Below are 21,329 nucleotides of genomic sequence, written 5' to 3' on the forward strand. Positions count from 1 at the left end.
CTGCCTCCCCATCTTCTTTATTTGGGAAAAAAATAAAGGGAAACTAAGAGAAAATCATCTGGCCTTTTATTCTAGCCTTTTCTTATTTCTGGTTTTCAGCAACTAGCTGTGCTTTTCTAACCTTGTCTTATGTCCTAGGAGAAGGTACTTAACAGAAGGCATCACAGGGGTCGGAGATTATAAACAGTTTGTTAGCTGAATTTTCATAGATGTTTTCAGTAAAACAGAGAATTCACAGCTCAGTGATATTTTTTTTTCCCCCCAGATATTGTGGATGCTTTATCAGATCCAAAGAAATTTCTTTCCATTACGGAAAAGAGAGCAGACCAAATGAGAGCTATGGGCATTGAAACCGTAAGTAACAATGGTCAATTAAAGACACACGAGTTGGGGAAGTTTGGTTGTCTAACAATGATTACAAGAGCAAGACAAAGTAATAAATTAATAGAACAAGTTCAGAAGTGGTTTTTGAAACTGAACTTATCAATTCAACAAAAGAGTTTCAAAAGTCTATGAGGACGTAGCATATTTAATAAAATGTGACCCACTTCCTCACTGTGGCTTCACTCACATCCAGGGATCCTGGCCCCATTAGAAATGAAATGGAAAACATTCATGATGCTTTTAGGAACATTTAGAATATAGGATGCTTTTGTGAGACACTGAAATACCAGCTAACCTTATTCAGTGTATTAATGAAATTGGCATTTACTATCATTTATTTTTTACTAGTCTTGCATCCAACCTTCAATTTCAGTGCACAGTTGTGGTGTTTGCTTCTTTGTTTTTAAAGCTCCCATTACTCCTCAGTTTAGAATGGAAACGGAAATCCCTCCAGTAGCTGAACAAAAAGAAGGTATACCCTGCTTGTAAAGGAGCTACATCTGCTTTCCTTGGCTTCATCATTTGGCTCAAGCCTGAGGAAACCATGTGTTTACTCCAGCCAAGCAAAGATTTATTTAAGGAGTAGAGGCTAGGATGCAGAAGGGGAGAAGTTGATGGTACAGACTGGATTCAGTAAAAGGAAGAATGTGCAAGACATTTGATCTCGAGGTGGCATTCATTTGGGTCAGTATAAACATTTCTGTTCCAGAGTGACATTGCCGACGTACCCAGTGACACATCGAAGAATGACAAGAAAGGGAAAGCCAACACGGCGAAAGCAAGTGTGACCCCTCAGAGCAGCTCAGAGCTCAGGCCCACCACCACGGCCGCCCTGGGAGCTGGCCTGGAGGCCAAGAAAGGTAAAGGAGAGTTGTCTGGGCTCCTTGTCTCTTCTGGCAATTTTAGAATCTTTGATGCAGGTATTTAGAATTGTTAATTTTGCCAATTTTCATGGTTCCATAAATCTCAAGAGCAGCAGGTTTTCTTGTGGGTTGAACAAACAGCTTAATTTCCCTGAGTGGTTAACAGGAAGTCAGTGTTTCATCTGCTAGATCCCCTGCACTGTGGTCGTACTGCGTACAATATTCATAGACCTAGAAATGCTTACATTCGGTGTCCTTTATGGAAAAAACATTCACAGAGTGAACTTAGCGAACTCATCCCCTCTCTCCTCCAGATACTACCATAGGGATGGGCAGTGAGCTTATGAACCAACGGAATCATGATTGTTCTGACATTCCTGGATTCCTCTATTGATAATTTCCCCCCATCTGTAGATATTTAGCATCCGTGACTATTTATTTGTAAAATTATCAGACGGGCATCTGAAGGCCAGTTCTGTGTGGTTACCTATGAATGAAACGAAAGATCATTAGAGGTGGCATTGCAAAGAATTATGTGTCCCGTGTGCTGGTGTGTAGGGGGAGCAATTGTACTGATATAAAGGGAACTTCCATTCTTATTGTCCAGGCCTCCATTCTGATTAGATGGTCCCCATCCCATATGATAATTAAATATTTTAAATATTCTCCTTGACCTGAATCATTTACTAAATTCGCTCTTCTTTAAGAAGAATTTCTGCTTTTCCTAATGGTTTTCTACTCATTATATATATCTCCCATTTATATATGAATTCAGCATCTTTGGTGTAAGAAGATCAAGTTGTCTCTGTACTTAAATACATACAGTGCTGCAGTTTAAGGTAAGAAATGACAGGCTTTCCTTAACCAAAGCAGCATTGTAATTTAGCAGGAAACTAAGTGTGCACTGAGCTTTGTGAAACAAATTAGAGAATGAGATGGCACAAAAGTAGCCCCAGTTGTACTTTGCAACTTATGTCTGTTTCTCCCTGGAAAGAACATGGAACAAGGTAATGATACAGGATTTGGGCGTTCTGTCCAGCACTGGTCGTTCTTAACATCAGCCACCCAGACAGAGATAGAGAGTGGAAAATGGGAGAGTTTTTGTTTAGTTAAAGTTCTTGTGTCATGCCTACCAGCACATAAAGACATTAGTAATTATAGTGAGTTAAGTGGCCTGCAAAAGCAGTATGACTAGCTTTCAGAGGACAGAAGTGATCCTAGTTCTAGAAGGGACCATGTTTGTGTTTTGAACTGTTTCACTCCTGGTTCCAAATGAGGTTACACAGGAAGGAGCCACTGGAAGAAAGCTCTCCCTTTCCCTCGTCCCCTCGGCAGACGCCCTGAGGAAGAGGGTCTACACACTTTCATTTTGACCTTTTGTTCAAGAGACTTGGGAGCCTTCTCTACGTGGCAGTACTCGGTTCTACGAGAAATGCCTTCGCACCTTCGGGGACCTCACATGGCCCGGGGGGTAAGATGGGACAGGTTACCACCCCTCGGCCAGGCAGTGTTCATGAGCTCTGACCTCTCAGAAACAAGAGGGAGAGGGCCCCTTCCAGCTGGCGCTCAGAGGAGACTTAAGGATGACCTCCTAACTGAGCTGGGCCTTGAAACGAAGGTCTGACATGAACAGGAAGAGAAGGTGGAGGAGCCCAGGAGGAGACCACATAGGAAGCAGCCAGGGGTAGGAAAGGGGGCAGGGCCAGTCCTGGTCTGGAAAGGATCTGGGACCACCTGAGAATGGGAAATGACATTAGAGGATTTTTTTAAGAAGATTAAAACAGTCTTGGCAGAAATATTCTTTAAAAGGAAGGAATAGATGCTAAGGGCAAGTGAAGAATTAGGGTATTTGTGCCTCTATTATAACACTTATCACCTTATATTTATATTATATATTTATTCACATTATATTTATATGACGTGATAACAACCAGAGAAAGTGGTTATTGCCGACAAGACCACCCCTCTGTCATTCAATGTGTCCCTGGAATGATGCCTAGTAAAGATCTAAAGTCTCTTCTCTTAGGAAGTAAATGACTGATGAACGAATGAGCCATACTAATGGCGAGGAGGGCCTGAATTAGGCTGGAAGTACTCAGAGGGAAAGGAAGGATGGAAATCAGTTGGTGGCTTGGATATGGGACTTAGGAGGAGGTAACTCAGCAACTTCAGGGTCAGGTCACAGAGAGAGATGGTGCCATTGAGCGAAGTAGAGAACTCAAGAGGAAGAAAAGCTTTGAGTAAGATGATTCTGGTCCTGGACATCATCAAGTTCAAGCTGTTGGTGGTACATCTGGGTGGAAACATGCAACAGCAGAGCTGTGGTAGGTAAAGAAGAGGGAGAAGGGAGAGAAAGAGAGATAGAGCGAATGTGAGAATGCTTAGAAAGATAGCAGGAATGAAAACAAAGAAAAACAGAGAGAGAGAGATCTATATTATAAGAAGAATGAGTTTTGGAAGGTAATATAAACAGTCCAGAGAAGTTAAGACTGCATAATTACCGTGTAATCAGGGATGCCTGGGTGATGAGAATGGAAACCAGGTTAGAAAAATTGATGATTTAAGATATAAAATGGTTGTTGTGGAGAACAGTAGCATGTTGGTAGGAACCAGTGAAGAGAAAGAGAAGGAAAATGCAAGAGAGAGGTATATAGTGAAACAGGCTCTGAGGAAGAGCTGAATCAAGAGAAAGGAAACGATCCTGCTGCATAAAGAGGGAAGAGAGGTGTCCTGTCTGAGCCAAGAAGAGAATTTTCAGGGTGGAAAGGAAGCCATCAGGGTGGAACCCGACAGAATTTGCTGTGAACATCTGTAAAGGAGAGGAGTCCTGAAGCTCTACATGATTTATCTTAGACACACAGCCAAATAGCAATAACTGCACCAATGCTGCTTGATTTTCTCTTTAATTTTAAGGATAAAGAATTAAGGAAACTCAACTAGTTGATCTCCAAATTACGGTTTGAGAGAAAACAAGTCATTTTTAATGAGCTGCATTGATAGAAACAAAAAATTTATATAGTGAACCTTCAACTAGTCAAAATCTTTGGGGCCCAAAATGTACAAATTCACCCCTACTCTCACACCAGAAGCCTGGAGACCTACACTATCCAATATAGAAACCACTGGCCACATGTGGCTATTTAGGCTTAAAAATCAAAACTTGAGTTCCTCAGGTACACTGGCCACATTTCAGGTGCTCAAGAGCCACATGTAACTCGTGGCCATCCACTGGACAGCTCACAGATGGAACATATCCACTCTTGTTGGAAGTCCTATTAGACAAGCTGCTTTGGACATATAGATGGAACCAGGCATGTACCAGTTCCTGTTCTGTAGAGTGTGTTTTTTTCCTAACTAACTAAATCATTCATAGGAACTAACATTTTTTCAATGTGTCTTTCTCCAAAAAAGGCAAAATGTTTATGTTTTCACAGGGTCCTGTTAATCAAGATTTCATTGAACAAACACCAAAAAAGAGTCTCATCAGACTAGGTCAAACTCTTAGTATTTGTTAGATCTCCAGAGGACCTTGCATGCCCCCCAATTCTGTATGTTCATTTTATAGAAGAGAGAAAAGAGACCCAAAGATAGGGAGCTCTTAGCGATGCCAGGATAGACTCCTCTGCCCTGCAGTAAAGCAGGGAATTAGCTTGTGATGTCAGATCTAAGAGATTAGAGAGTAGCCCCATGATCCCTTGACATCCCTATCACAAAATGTTATAAATCAGAAGACTGATTTCTCTCCACCATGACTCTCCTTTTTTCTGTCCTTACCACGCTAACACTGGATGTGCACATCTTCTTAAAATGAGTACAGCTGAAAAACAAGAGCCTAGAACTTGACACCTATCTTTCTTGAATATTTCATACCTAGCCTTTGGGATTCTAATGGAAATCAATTATAGTACAGAGTGCACATTCGTCTTGTTTGCCTAAGATGAAAATCTGCAGTCAAACAGAACATGTTTTGGGATTCGCCTGTAAATGTGGTTGCCATGACAACACCTGGCTTAGCATCACTCCAGTAACAGGATGACTTAGTACATTACTCTAGGTCCTCATGACAGTATCCTGTTCTAAGATGGTTTGATTTCATTATTTTCATTATTTTCTGTCTGTTAAAGGCGTTCTTGGGCTCAGTAGCATATCACTTAAATGCTAAAATTAAATTCAATTAAAGAAAGGGGCTGAAAAAATGTTTTGTTCTTTGATGATGGTTAAGCTGGGAATAGAGCTGGTAGTTAGTGGACTGATAGGATGAGCCTTCAAATACAAAGATAAAGGTAACTGTAATAGATTCTGCTGTGCCTGGTCTGATCTCCTCTATGGGGTTGGTGCCGCAACACTCGGTGTCTAGGAATACTGCCTGACTGCAAATCACAGCTGCACTTTTCTCCCTAGAGTTGCCCTCAGACCATGGGAGTTCTCTTGCCTCGAAAAGGAAGGTTCTGTAAAACCTCTGACACCCTTAGCTGAGTGATATGGGGTTACAAAAGCCCAGTCTCCTTACCTCAAGATAGAACAGGGGCTTCCCTGGTGGCGCAGTGGTTGAGAATCTGCCTGCCAATGCAGGGGACACGGGTTCGAGCCCTGGTCTGGGAAGATCCCACATGCCGCGGAGCGACTAAGCCCGTGAGCCACAATTGCTGAGCCTGCGCGTCTGGAGCCTGTGCTCCGCAACGGGAGAGGCCACGATAGTGAGTGGCCCGTGCACCACGATGAAGAGTGGTCCCCACTTGCAGCAACTAGAGAAAGCCCTCACACAGAAACGAAGACCCAACACAGCCATAAATAAATAAATAAATAAATAAATAAATAAATAAATAAATAAATAAATAAATAAATAAATAAATAAATAAATAAATAAATAAATAAATAAAAGATAGAACAACACCAGAGGGCCATTTATGCTAAAGAATTTCCTGTAGGATCAGACCGAGGCTGGATTTCAGCTAGAAAAACACTCAAGCTTCTTCCTCTGCCCTATCCTGCTTCTCTCCCACCCTCTAAGGGGTTTCTCCTGGGAGCCTTCCCTTGATAAATCGTGTGTACACAAATCCCCTTTTCAGGCTCTGATAGTAGGGAACCTGACCTAAGACAATAAACGTTTTGGGTAAGTGTCTAATTAATTGCTCTGTAATAGGAAACTAAGATGTTTATATCCATAACATTACATGGAAAGCTGCGTCAGCATCTTTAGTTGCGATTTCAAAACTGAATTTGATATGATCACTTATTCTCTCTCATTTTTAATATACACAGTGACTTTTTATTTCAGGTATTGAACTGATCCCTCAAGTGAGGATAGAAGATTTAAAGCAGATGAAGGTAAAATTACTACGTCATTTTGCCAGCACTCTTGTGTTCTGCCTGTTGGTGAAACTGACTTATTTTTGTTTCTCACCAACTGTAATCATTGTGGTAGTACTACACAAACTTATTTGGGATCCTGTTTTTCTTTATTCCCCCCACCCCCGCCACAGGCTTACTTGAAGCATTTAAAGAAACAACAGAAGGAGCTCAATTCTTTAAAGAAGAAACATGCAAAGGTACAGTGTTTTGTGTAGGCAAGCAATATGTGTGTGTAGTTTTGTTTGCTTGTTTGTGTGTTTTTTTCCTTTTAGCTCTCTGATGAAACCTCACAGCCAAAAACACTACTTAGAAACTGATACCAGCCAACTGGGCAGAAGGACCTTCATTTTAACTGGTTAGAAATGAAATTTAAAAATAGAATCCATTTGGGATTGGTTGTCACTGATTTGTGATCTGTGTTTCTAACATTTATTTCAAAAGCATAACAAAGCTTCACCCATTTCAAAATTGTTTCATAATTTGACTTTATCTAAACGAGTGGGCTGTCACCTGACTATTGAAAACCAGCACATAGTCTTAGTCTCTGGGTATCGAAATTCCCTTAGTCACTGGCAAATAGTTTGCCATACACGGTGTGTCAGGGGAGATGCTGGCCAGCTCCAAACTTCTCACCCAAGCCACCTAGAGAAAGATCTTGTCTCACCTTTCCCCCATTATGTAAACTCTGCTTGCTGGCCTACTTATGGAATATAGTTGTTGTTCCTACTTACCCATAAGAAGAGGTCTTTGAACAGTGATCATGAGAAATTCTAAGTTAGCTACAAATTTAAGAGAATAGCAGGAATTCTCATGTAGGTTGAAAAACTTCAGAGCACCCAGACACCATCCTGCTTTCAAGTCTCCCCTCACAGGGAAAAGAGACAAACGTGATATCTTTTTCCTTCCTAAGATGTATCACAACAGCTGCTGCTGCTGGAAGGGTAAATATGTCCTCTTCCATTACGGGTAAGGAGAGCAAGAGAAATTTTAATTTCTTAACTTGAAAGGACTTCTGAATTCTTTTAAGCTCATGTTGCCATCCCACTTCTTTATACCCTGACCCCAGCCTCAAACCAAGGCACAGCCTGCAGAGCTGGACTTGAGTGATGAACCTCTGAGTCACTTCAAATACGAAGATGCAAAGAGTGCAGCCTGGAACTCTGTCATCTCTTTAATGGTTTGTGCTCCTTTGAGAAATTTGGCCTAATCTTGGCCTAGTAATAGTCCCTGTATTATTGGCTTCATGGATTTGCTGATATAGAGGTCACTTCAAAGACTGCTCGAATTGCAATTCTATTCAATGGAATTCCTTTCTTTGCCCACGTGGGAAACTCACCACATATGTTTATAAGTGTGGAGACAGAGCTCAAGTAAGGATTTCCATTTTCTTGGTCATTGGCAACAACCTGGAATATGGAAAGGGAACAGAAAAGGAAATTCAAATTCACTTTCAATGACTTTGGTTATTAGGAATGGAGTTGGTAGCCATATGGCAAGGCGTCATCCACCAGATTTTCCTTCTATTTAAGTTGGATCTCTGTTATTGAGGTAGGCATCTCAATGGCCTTTGGACTGATTGGAAATTTAAACATTTTGGCCTGAGTCTCATTTAATATTTCCTTGAGGCATGACCAGGAAATATACCATGTCTGATAATAATAAGAATAATATACCATCTAGGAGTTTTGTATGTGAAGTATTTTCCAGATGCTGTGCTCAGCACTTTATATTTATTACCTCATATTATACTCTCTACCCTATAAGATAAATTCTAAGTCCCCATTGTGCACATGTGGAAGTTAAGATCAGGGAGGTGAAGCCATGTAACTAATGCCCCAGCATTAGAGGGTAGCAGAGCCAATATTTGAACCCAAATTGTCTTGAGTCTGGAACCCATACTCTTATTGCATTATTCTGTGAAGGATATTGGATGCTTCAGTAAGTAAACAAGTTCCCCCTTTGCATCAAAGGCAGTGACAGCACATGGGACAGTATTTAAATCTCCATCTAGTTTGGACAGTGTCAATATACTGGTTACCTGGACAGCTGCTGAGGAAGGTTGCTCCTTGGTTCTTTAGAACTTGACCTATATAACACTAAGCAGAATTGTCTGCTGATTCCCTATCTAAACCTTTGAGTTCAGACTGTCTCAGTTCTATTAACAGGCCTATCTGCTTAATCGGAAAAGTGGCAAAGATGGTGTCTCAGTCAGTTTGAGCTGCTATGACAGATTACCATAGACGAGATGACTTAAACAACAATTTCTTTCTCACAGTACTGGAGGCTGGAAGTCCAAGGTCAGGGTGCACCAGATTCAGTGTCTGATGAGGGCCCCCTTCCTGGTTTACAGACAGCCTCCTTCTTACTGCTCCTTACATGGTGTGGAGAGCTTTCATCTCTCTCCTGCATCTTCTTATAAGGGCACTAATCCCGTTCATGAAAGCTCCACTCTCATGACCTCACCTCCTCCCAAAGGCACCCCCTCCAAACACACTGGGGATTAGGGCTTCTACGTATGAATTCAGAGTGGGGAGGGATACAAATATTCAGTCAATAGCAAGTGAAGAATTATTTTTCCATGAGAGAATTTAGAGGTAGCTTTGATAGCTCTTCCCCTCCACCTCTGATGCCACTGAGCTTTATTCCTTCCATTTTCTTCACACTTATTGGTGAGGAAATACTAATATTTAGTAACAAATAAATTCTATATGGCTGAATAGAATCCAAATTGCCTTCATTTACAGAAATAACTTCAAACTTCTTGGAGCCCCACATTCTAATAGAACCAAAACTTAAAAGGAGATTTTAAATCTCCCTGAATCCTACCATCTAAATTTGTGTGGACTTTCGTAACAGCTTTAGTGTACATGTTTTGGAGGAAGCCTTCAAAATGCCTTCGGTCAAGTAACAGAGCCAAATTACACAGTAAAATATACAGTGCTTGCCTGTTGCTTTTCAGAATGCTTTTTGAAAGCATTTCTTAGCAGGCAAATGCATTTCATGGCTTGTTTTCCATATCCTCATGTACTTCAGAAGTTCAAGTCACAAATGTATGATTATAAGCTTATGATGAATTCCTTCTCCCACATTAAATACACAGGGGGCCCACTTTTCTATTCAGCCTGCTTTGGCAGTATAATTTACGAACTCTGAATTCCATAATCTTTTTATATAGAACTACTACTACTAATAAGGCTGACATTTATTTAGTGCCACTTTTGTGTTACACATTGTATATACATTCTTAAATTCTCACAATATCCCTGAAACCCAAATGGTACTATCCACATTTTAGACATGAATAAAATGAAATTCAGAGAAGTGCCTAGAGCAATATAACTCATTATGCTGGTTATAATTAAAGTGCTTTTCATCTATTTGAACTGTCCAAAGGCTTTGCAAATAATTATTTTCAAACAGTTAGACCTTTCTCTCTATAAAGTTTCTGTAATTTTTCAGTCTATAGTACTTCCCTAATTCTTTCCACTGTCTCATCTGAGCCAACTTTTAAGATTAAGCATATATTGGAATATTTACTTGCCCAATATATACTGAGATCTACTCAACTAATGCACTTGTCTTTAAAACTGAAAAAAAGAAACACTGGTGAAGGAGGTGAGAGGATGTGGTGAATCTATTACCACTGGACCCACTTAATGCCTGATCCCATTTGATCTTATTTATCCTAACACTTGTTTTTCTATCTGTCAATACTTTTCAAAAGGTAAAACTAGCTAATATATACATAAGCATTTATTATTTGGTATTCTTATAACAATTATATAAAGGAGTATTATAATTATATTAACTTGTATCAGTTAGCTTTTGCTGAGTAACAAACTATCCCCAAATGTAGTGACTAAAAGCAGCCACTGTTTATTTAGCCCACAATTTTGTAGCCCAGCTGGATGATGTTCCTGGTCTCATCTGCGTTCACTTGTACATCTGCTGTCACTACCAGTTTGTCAGGTGGTGGGTAGATGTGGGGGGCTGGCAGACTTTGGAAGTCCTCTGCTTTCTGTGGTCTCTCATCTTCAGCAGTAGTCCAGGCTTGTTCACATGGTAGGGGTCCCAAGAGACCAAGCTCAGACCTGGCACAGCATCACTTCCACCTCCTTCTCTTGGCTACAGCAGGTCATGAGGCTGTCCCAGGTTCAAGGGATGAGGACTCTATTTCTTGGCAGGAGGAACCACAAAGTCAGATTGCAAAGGGGATTGGATATAGAAAGAGAAATCATTGTGGTCCTTTTTGCAAACAGTCTACCAACCATTTGCCAGATGAGATAATTTACACTTAAAAGAAACACAGCTTGAGTAAATCACCTAGCTTTTAAATGGTGGAGCCAAGCTTTGGACCAAATTCTATCTGACTCCAGAACTCAAGCTCTTCATCACTATATTGGGTTGCCTCTGAGTTTTCCCACATTAGTTTTTATTTCCACACATCTTGATGGTCTTAGTGAAAGGTTTTTAAGAGCAGTCATGAGTCTACAGGGCACAGATATCTTGACGTCCTTTGGGACTGCTTTTTCAACACATGATCCTTAGGCCAAGAATTGGAAGCTTCATAAAACTGCAATTCTTGTGCCCACTGGAGACTTTGTTATCATCTCCAAGCAGAAGTCTAGGAAATACATTTTAAATAAGCTCCTCTCCTATGCACACTAAATTTTGAAAACTGTTTCTTTACGAATATTATTTAGCACTCTTCACTGTCTCTCAGTGAAAACCCCACTAAAGGCCTGCAAGATGCAGAGCAGGACTCCCTGAAAAATGGGTTTTGCCCTGTTGTCAAGCAATAGTAAGGATTAACTACCCCAGCCTTTCTGTGAAACAACATTTATATAACCCTTTCTAACAGTTATGGTGCCACCTAAGATGGGGCTAAGGTTTGCTACCTCAAAGCTTTGGGTTATAAAATAACCTACAGAGGAGGGAAGGTGGCCTATGCTGTACCTTCCAATCACAGCACCCATGGGTCAACCATGGCACATGGTAGCCAAGAGCAGAGACCAGTACTTAGTCCATGTTCAGTGACTGTAGGGCACTCTCAGCTATTACATACCAGCCTGAGTAAATCATGCCACTTCTCAGAAAGGGAAGCAGAGAATGTGGTTTACTTAACCTAGTGGCTTAAGAAATGTATGGTCCATAAGAGAGCTTATTTCCAAACTTAAAGGTTAGCTGCAGGATGGCGAAGGAATAGTGTTGTGACAATGAGGATCTACCATATACGAAAGAGACCCAAAGAAATAGTTGTGAGATCTGCTGTTAGGACAGTGGGAAGAAAAGATAGGTAATGACCATTTGAGCCCCAAATGGGATCGAGATGCTAGCTAACATGGCTAGTTTTCGGAAAATGGCAGTGGTCAATTGCTTTTGATCCTCTGAATGCGGTTGACAGTCAAACTGCTACTTGTCTCTCACTTTCTCAATTTGAAATGGAAACTAGTGGACTGCTTTTCAAGTGTCCATTAGATGAGACACAGAAAGAGCAGAACTAAGCAACCGTGATCCCACACTAGCGCAGGGCTCATCTGGGTCCAGAGCTAGGGTTGCTTTCATTAAGAGACAAGCATGCTTTTCAATTGTCAGATGTGGTCCAATCCTTAGAGCAAAAAATTTAAACCCAAATTTAAGTAAATATCACCGATAATACATTAGAAGAAGAATTCCAACTCAAATGAGGTAAAAGAAGTAAATGAAGGAAGTTGGCCCCATGTAGAAAACAGGGAGCACTCATTCTTGTCCAAAGGGCATGTCAGACTCAGTTCCCACCATTGGTGCCTTGAGAGTCTGTGGGCCAGCTTCATTCTCTAAAGGAGAATCACAGAACCTGAAATCTTACATGAATTTCCTCTTCTTTTAATATTGGCCACTAATTCAGTCTTTTTCTGAAACACCATGTAGGCAAAAAAAAAAAAAAAAAAACAATAACAAAAACTGGATGCATCCCTTGGACCACCAGTTTGCAGCATCATTGCTAGATGAGTCAAATAAAATGCCTGAGAATCTGACTAAAATTTGGCATTTCAGTAAAGCTGCTAATGGAAAATATGCTCTTTGCTATGCAAGCAGTTTTGCTGATAACAAACACCAAGACTACTGTTAAACTCATCAAATGTAATTCGTGGTAAGAAGTCAGTAACAGACCTACAACTCTGTCATGAAGTAGAAATGGGCAGAGACATAGCAACCACCCACAAAGGCAGCTTACTGGTAATCTCAGAGGTGCGTGGTGAGCAAACGCGATTTACTCAGATGTTTCAGCATCATCTGAGGGGTGAGAATTTATGCCCAGAGTCACATCAGCCACAAAAATGAATTGCAGCAGAAGTTTTTCCCAGAAGAAGCTGAATTTACTCTAACTTTTTTTTTTTCCCACTGAGCAAATTGATATACTGTAGTTTTTGAGGTTACTATTGATTTTTTTTCCTTTAGCAGTTGATAGTGGTGGACAGTTCTCTTTTTTATTGGAGTATAGTTGATTTACAATATTGTGTTAGCTTCAGGTGTACAGCAAAGTGAATCAATTATATATATACATATATACAGCAGGTACTCTTAACTTTGATAGAAACATATACAAATCCTGCTAAAAGCCATACATTTATTTCCCCAAAATGTCCCAATTAAGATAGACTTTTAAGTCAACATATTTAATTTTGGTACTCTTGACCTGAAAGAATGAAAAAGGACTTACCTCTTCCATAGGGTCTCATGACTCAGTTAAGGACAAAAAGAATAAAATCAATGTTAGATTTTTTATTTTTTGTTTTAGTATAAATAGGCTTAGAGATCATTTCCTGGATCCTCTAGTTTGTACAACAGGAAGCTGAGGCTTGAGCCCACCGCCATGCCCTTCACGTGATGATCAGTAATTAGGTCCCCATTCCTTTGTGAAAGGGGAAGTGGTGTCTGGGAACCAGATTATCCCAAAACTTCAATACCTGCTACCTACCATGCAGGGATAGTTTTGAGCACAGAGAGAAACACAAGAGATAAGTTTTCAAGGTGAGCTTTCTTGTTATGTGTATTCATTCTAATCATTTTAATTCAATATGCTTCTAATTTTTTAAATTCTATATACGTTAGGTAACTTGCAGCTCATAACCATGAATTAGGTTGGGCAAACAAGGTCCTGTTCAGTTTTATAATAAAGAAATTGAAGCCTGGAAAGATTTATGTATGTTGCACAAGGCCACTAAGATGAGCTGGGACCGGAATCCAAGTCCTCTTACTGCTTTCCCATGCTAATTTTTTTAATTCATGCAACAAATATTTATTGAATCTACTTTGTACCAAGCATTGGGCCATGTAGTGGTGAAAAAAAGAGGTTTTCCCTGCCCTTGTAGAGCATATATTATATACTTGAAGCCATCATGAACTTTATGCCTTTATGGTACAAACACCCTCATTCCTCATATCTAATTGGGTTAATTAAGGTTCACCAGAATACTTCCTTAAGCAATAGTCTATGTCAGCTTACTTCCAATCCTCAGAGCCTCTTTTTTTTTTCTTTTTCTTGTGCTGCACTAGAATATTTAAAGAAACAATCTTCTCCACCCTCCTTTCAATGATATTTGCAAGAGACATAGGAATGTGGCACCTCTGAAATGTTTTATTCTAGACTTGCATAGAGCCCCTTATTTGTCCAGGAAAATTAATACATGTGCCAGACAGGCATGATGATTACTAAATCTTAGAAGGAAGGCTAGTAGTAGGGTGATTTAGTGGGTTTTTTCCCCCATAACAATGCAAGAGTAGCTAAATCCATTTAAATAAGGATACATCAACGTGTCAATCCATTCATGCGGCAGTAAGTTAAGCTTGGAGGAAAAGTTTATTGATTTAACTTCTCAGGCTGTTCTCCCTTCTCCCAGGTTACTCTCTGCATGTTTTCATGAGTACTGAATAATATAAGTAGGTTTGTATGTCATTGTATTTTGAATAAGGTATAACAGGCATTTGAAATATGATTTCTCTTGTATTTAATCCTAACAACCCTATGAAGTAGGCAACAATCTCCCAATTATAAAGATTGAAGAAGGTATCACTCTCCCAATTATAAAGATGGACAGACTGAGAGGGTAAGTAGCTTGTCCTAAGACCTGAGACTGTCCACGTGCTTAACCCAATGAAGAATCCCTAGTTTATAACAAAAAAGGGCACAGATATTGGTAACAGGACTGGATTTATGAGGTGTTCCAGGTTACCACAAATTAAGCAGGACATTGTTACATATAATTCCCTAACCCCAAATCCAGAGCAAGGTAACATCACCTTGGAGCACTCATTGTCCCTGTTATCAGGTCCTATTCCGAGAACCTTCCTGCCTAGCACCACCTTCCTCCATGCCTTCTCCCAGAGGCATTTATTCACTAGACAGGAATGCTGAGACCATGTGCACAAATGTGTTTCTGAAGAATTTATATATAAATTAACTGTAGATCAAGTCCTGTGTTAACCTGCTAACAGTGCTGGGAAATTAAGAAAATCTTGGGAAATTTCAAAATCCCTCCCCCATTTATATTTTATGAAATCTTTTAAGATATTCATGAATTAGGTTAAAGGTGAGCCTACCTTAGGAAGAAAATTCATTTTTTAAAAAATAAGTCACTCACTTAAAAAAATAAGCAAAAGGAAACATGACCATGAGGGTAGTTATATAACCTGAACAAAGTCTATCCATTCCAGACTTTAGTATCATCTCATTTCTCTAAGTTTCTCAAGAGGAAGACTAGGATATAACATTAAGCATCATCTTAGAGTGGATATTACTGATAGAACTGTTTTCCTCTATGATTAGGGGCTGAGCAGCTAAAGAAATCTGATTTCAGTTAAGTCCCTGGCTGTGGCCAAATTATCAGGAAGAAATAATGTTTATAAAGAAATACTTATTTTCAAAGCATTGCAGCCCCATTTTCAGTGATTGAAGGAAGCAGATGGAGAAATATTTTAACTATCTGTAAAGCTGAAGACCAGGGTTCTTGAACATTCTGTCACCCTTGTGAGTGCATCTACATTACGAAGCTGGCAAAAATATCAATTGATGGGGATTCAAAATTAGCTGATGTTGACAACCACAGTGGAGGTTTTCATTGTGTAATGATGGTATTCAAGACCTTCCAAAAAGTGCCCGGTGTTTAGAAGCCATGCCACATAATGAATAGTTATATTTAACATGTAAAAGAGAATAAATATGGCAGCTGAACTTGGGTTTTTGGGACTAGGTTGTGGAAGGGGCAGTGGACTAATTAGATGACTCAGCAGAACAAAGATGGATGGGTGGAAGTTCTATGGAGACATCTATGTGCAGAAGAAAGAACTTTGGGATGATTGGTGTTGCTCAGCAGTGGGCAGGGCTGCCTTTTGAGGTGGGCATGTTCAATAGACTGAGGCTGGAAACCCCCTTGTTGGAGAGACCTTATGGGAATACAAGAAACTCTTGGGTTGGGTGGGAGATTGGAAGTCTTTCCAGCTCCCAGACTCAGTTACTCCTTGATTTTCAAACCAAGACTCTGAAAGAGCTGGTGAAAATTATGCCAGCCCAACATGGGATAAAGTTTATCAGCTACACTACAAGTCTAACTCGTCATTACAAATTCTTCTCGTTCAGGAGCACAGTACCATGCAGAAGCTACATTGCACACAAGTTGACAAAATTGTGGCACAGTATGACAAGGAGAAGTCAACTCATGAGAAAATCCTAGAGAAGGCAATGAAGAAGAAGGGGTAAATGCTGTTTATGTCCTTCTGGAGGCTTTTTGCCTTTTTATGTTTTGTCTTTTCCCACAGTTCAACTGCTTGTTTAGGCCAAGGAAGAACTTAGTCTTAACTGTGTTTTCATCATTAACAATGATTCCTGGAAAATAAGCGACTCACTCAGCTGAAGGGAGTGACTGAAGTGGAAAAGAGGAGCTTTATTCAAGTTCTGCAGGCTGTTGGTTAATGAAATAATAACTGTGTCTTTCATGGTACCTTTAAGGTGAATGGGGGTCGAGGGGGAGAAGGAAGGACAAATTACAGTTGGAAAAATTCCAGAAATCATTTTACATTGCCAGGTAATAAATAATAAGGTTGATACACTCAAGGAAAAAAAATGCAATTTTGATGTTTAATATTACAAGAATCCTTAGCTTATGCCAACAGATGGAACTGTTGAGTAAAACCTATCACTGCATTTACCTTGAAAGATTGTATCTATTGATAGAATTAAGCTAGGGGAATGTTTCTGTGATGCTGCAAGCTCACTGAATAACAGAGTAGGAGGGAAACACACTCAGTGCCAGCCATGGAGAAGTGATAAGTTGGATGTTTAGAATGTGCCTCTCAGAGACACTCTCTATTAATAATATGATGAAGCACTCTGACTTAGACCATAATAAATCGGAGCATATATGCTGAAGACAGAAGCTCAGGGCCTATTCTGGTTTCAGCAAGGATATGGATATTCCAAAAGGAAAAATTAATCACTGAAATAAGCAGTAATAGTTGCTGGACAATTGCCTAGTGTATATTTCCTACTCACAATAGAGTAAGAAGCAAAAATTACCCTGCACTGCCAAGAAATGCTATTTTTCTCCCTTGCTGGCATGTGTCAAAGACAAAAATCTGGCTTTACAACCAAAGTGGAAGAATTGAAAACTCGCTTCAAGGCTGAGGTCCTATTTTTCAGTTCTCATCCTAAATAGTGTATTATTGAATAAATAAAAAATAGCTTGAAGAAAAGCAGGAACCAAAATGGAAACTCTGACAACAAACCTTTAACAATGAAATAATTGTTAGGTCTGAAATGTCTCTTTGTGTAGTGGTTGAATTGAGTAATCACAATACAGATATTTTGTAAGGTGTGCATCTATTACTGGAAGAACCGAGGTTGCCCAGTGAGCCATGGCGTCTCATGTTTGATGAGCAAATTGTCTTCATTGGAAGGCTTTGGAGCAAAGGTTCCTGGGAGAGGAAAGATATCTAATGCCTGGCATGCATTTGTGGTTTTCCATTTTCAGGGGAAGTAATTGTCTTGAAATGAAGAAAGAAACAGAAGTTAAAATTCAGACGCTGACATCAGATCACAAATCTAAGGTAAGAAAATGCCTATTTTTACAGCAGCAACTGCGGAAGATACTCTGTAATTTTTTAGAAGCTGCACCCAGTTTAAATAAGAAATAACAGTAGCCTGGGGCTGGTCTGGTCTCACTGGCTTAGAGAAGAGCCATTTCATGGAACACCTTTTCCTTAATTTGTAAACATATGCTCACAATATCTATGTTGTCTGCCTCAGAAGCATCAAGGGAAACAATAAATGGACTAAAAGGAAATAGTGTATAAAATACAGAATATGATTCCCTATAGAAGTAACATTGCTCATAGAACAGAAAACCACCTACCTTGAGGGTTCAGTAGCTCTTTGATACTTATTCTGTCCTAACTTCGCTGTGGAATTTTGGGATGGGAAAAATCCAGAGCTGAGATTCTAGGAGATGAGCTAATTACTTGGATTCCCCAAAGACACAAGAAAATAGTTTAGGGGACATTAATTAAGATTATGGACATTTTGGAGAACTGAGCACCAACTTGCCGTCAAGAACATAAATAATTATAATTATAATAATTATGAAAGAAAAGAAACTGTGAAAGAAAGTTTCCAACTATAGCTTTTGGTCAAACCAGCCAGCCTCCGTATGTCTACATGCAGCTCTGTCATCCAGCCAACGACCCTGCCACACACCTGGGCCAGCCAGGCATCTAAGCCGAAGTTCTCTTTGATGCTGTGTATTTTGTGTCCACTCTGCCATGCAGTCTGTAGAGACAGTAAGCTGTGTATCTTTGAGAGTTGTTCCCCACTCTCTCTTTCTCTCTTCTTAACTGGAATATTTGAGAATTAACAACTATGCAACATGCCATGATTTTTAAATGCTTTGCGTAAATAGGAAAGCAGAAACATTGGCCACTGTATCAATTTGCTTTTGCTGCATGAAACACCATGCCGAAATTTAGTGGCGTGAGACAACTACCATGTATTAGCTCACAGTTCAGTAGGTTAGAATTTGGACTATACTCCACTGGACAGTTCTACTGATTTTGGCTGGGCTTATGTGTGTGTCAACAGTCAGCTGGGATTGATAGCCTCACTCAGCTCTCTGGTGGGTAGCTGACTACTGGTTGTTTTTTCCTACATGACCTCTCATCCTCCAGCAGACTAGCACAGGCTTTACCACAGGTTAGCCTCAGGGTTCCAGGCATAGAAAAAGGATAAGTACTTTCCAAGCTTCTGCTTGCATCACATTTGCTACTGTCTTGTGGCTAAAGCAAGTCACAGGTCAACCAGATTCAAGGAGGTGGAGAAAGAGACTCTAGCTATTGATGAGCTGTAAAACCACAGTGTGAAGAGCATGGATACTCTTTGCAGGGGACGACTTTCTACCCCAGTGTCTGTTAAAATGACACAATAAGTCATGATCCAGGAATAAGAGAGCACACAGCTCTCTATTCAGATCTGTGGCCTTGTGGAAGTGAAACTGGAAAAATATGAGGTGATGAAGAGAATTCTGATAGAATTGGCAAAGGAGCCCAAAGCCCAGACAAACCAGAGTGTGGGCGAGTTAGGCAGTTGAAATAACGGGTCATGATTAAGTATTTAGAGCCAAAGTGATTACTCTATTTTAATAAGCAATGACTTCTTGATTCCCACTGATTAGTACATATTTTTGCAGGTTATATGGGTGTCTACTGATTGACCAAGTAAATTGGTGGGAGGGATCTGAAATGCATGGCTAATATTGTGCTTTCAGTTCCTACCTGACCTGTGAGAATTCCAGGTGGCACCACCCCCTTTCCCCACGCAGGTCAAGGAGATCGTGGCGCAGCACACAAAAGAGTGGTCAGACATGATCAACACCCACAGTGCGGAGGAGCAGGAGATCCGGGACCTGCACCTCAGCCAGCAGTGCGAGCTTCTCAAAAAGCTTCTGATCAACGCCCACGAGCAGCAGACCCAGCAGTTGAAACTGTCCCATGACAGGTGGGAGAGTTAGCTCCAGAAGAAACTCCCAATTTTTAAAAAAGACTAGTTTTGTGTGGTGTGTGTGTGTGCACCTGTCAAGGTAGTAAGGAAAATCAACTTGACATACAACATTGAGCTTTTACATATATCCTATTGTACAGTTGACATGAGCAAGAGGAACTATAAGAAATGGCCTCTGCCATCAAAGGGCTTCCAAGCGTTGGCAAGATCTCACACTCCCATGACAAATTAAGTCACGTTACAAGTAGTGTATGATACATACTAAAAAGTGTCACAGGCTCTACCCCCTCCAAGTGGCCCCAGATGCTTCACAGAATGATAGAGCTGGAGGGGGCCTTTAAAAAATGATCTGGAGCCTCTTAGAAGAGAAGACGTAGAAGGAGATAAAGACCAAGCAATTGAGCTCCTAGAGGGATTGGTTCTGATCACTCAGAGGTACCTGAGGAAAGACCCTTCTTTCCATTGTCTGGACTTCTATGAATTCTAGAAAAGCAGGCATGATCAAGAAACAGCACAAAGTATCTGTTTATTTTGGTCTCACCCCATTTCAGCAAATTGCATACTGCAGATGATGAGCTGGACTTTTTCCCAGGTTAGAAGAGTGTTTAGGTCAGTTATGTCTTTTTATCACAGCTTTGTTGCAGCTCGCCTGCGTCTTCCTTAGTGCCAACTGTATGCCACAGTTATGGTCTGATGATACACACAAAAAAGTAGAAAACAGAAACATTTTACAAACAAATCAAAAAAACCTTTTAAAATCTAACTGCATGAATTATCTAGGCACATTCTCAGATTTCCAACTTTATTTTGGAGTGATATACGGCCATAAGAACATGAAGTATTTTTGCCATAGTTTCTGATTCTCACATGAATCAACTAAATGAGGTATACTATGCTGAGTTTCCTGTGGGCTAAGGTTCCAGACCCTATCCATTTTCAAGTATTCTACTTATTTGTATAGGATTAAAAGTTGTCTTTTTTCCCTTAGAAATGCTCTTGATTTAGTACACAGAAAGGTCTGTTCACCATCCTCCCTTTGACCATTGCTACAATACCAGATTTTAGGTGTCCACCCTTATTCAAAGATACTTCAAAGAATAAAGTACTCTATTCTAATTTTTTTTTGAATTTGAATAAAGGGAAAAAATTAGCCCACAACAGCAGGCATTGTCTAAAAAAAAAAAAAAAAAAAGTAAATGAATTCTTGCATGACTTAGGAAGTCATTTGAAGGAACCATAACCTTATTACTAACTTACCTTAAAAAATAGATCGATGGCAGGGGTATTTTTCAAAAAAACAACAGCGTCGAAGCTTTTTCTCAAGCAGCCTATGGTTGTGTTTCTTTGTCACCATCACAGCTGTTGCTCTCGGTTAAAAAATCTTGCCTTCTTAACATTCAGCAGCATTATTTGGTTATTGATAAGTGCTTGTTGAATGAAAGAAGAGATGGTCAATTTAATAACAAGTTATGAAAAATTTTGAGAGCCATTTTCTTGGGCCCCGGAGTTTCTATACATATTCCAGCCTCTGTGGCCCTAAGGTCTCTGACTGAAGAACTCTCTGTTTCAGCTTTGTCCATCCCTTTTCCTGAAGTACAAACACTACTTAAACAACCTCACTCCTTGGTCCCTCATTTCCAGGCAGTGCTTCAAGGAGATCGCCACAGGTTCCAGGGAAGATTCTTTGTTAATAATATTCATTT

The 21,329-nt window shown here is 40.0% G+C and overlaps 1 protein-coding gene and 1 long non-coding RNA gene across 9 annotated transcripts in view; one reads left to right on the forward strand and one right to left on the reverse strand.

Moving 5' to 3' along the window:
- The window catches only part of PLCB4 (phospholipase C beta 4), a 422,682-nt gene that overhangs the window by 387,219 nt on the left and 14,134 nt on the right, over positions 1-21,329 (forward strand). For 7 of the 8 annotated variants that reach the window (XM_082428193.1, XM_082428195.1, XM_082428194.1 and 4 more), the window contains 8 exons: positions 266-354; positions 1,094-1,244; positions 6,526-6,575; positions 6,731-6,796; positions 7,666-7,776; positions 16,219-16,334; positions 17,609-17,684; positions 19,448-19,623. In XM_082428193.1, the coding sequence (XP_082284319.1) occupies positions 266-354; positions 1,094-1,244; positions 6,526-6,575; positions 6,731-6,796; positions 7,666-7,776; positions 16,219-16,334; positions 17,609-17,684; positions 19,448-19,623 (835 nt within the window). The remainder of the gene's footprint in view (positions 1-265; positions 355-1,093; positions 1,245-6,525; positions 6,576-6,730; positions 6,797-7,665; positions 7,777-16,218; positions 16,335-17,608; positions 17,685-19,447; positions 19,624-21,329) is intronic. The other variant, XM_082428198.1, reaches the window with a different exon arrangement.
- LOC309644516 overlaps positions 1-21,329 on the reverse strand; it is a 578,167-nt gene that overhangs the window by 139,018 nt on the left and 417,820 nt on the right. The gene's annotated exons all lie outside the window — the stretch shown is intronic.

The sequence above is a fragment of the Balaenoptera physalus genome, assembly GCF_965194825.1.
Source record: "Balaenoptera physalus genome assembly, chromosome: 16".
NCBI classification, from domain to species: Eukaryota; Metazoa; Chordata; class Mammalia; order Artiodactyla; family Balaenopteridae; genus Balaenoptera; species Balaenoptera physalus.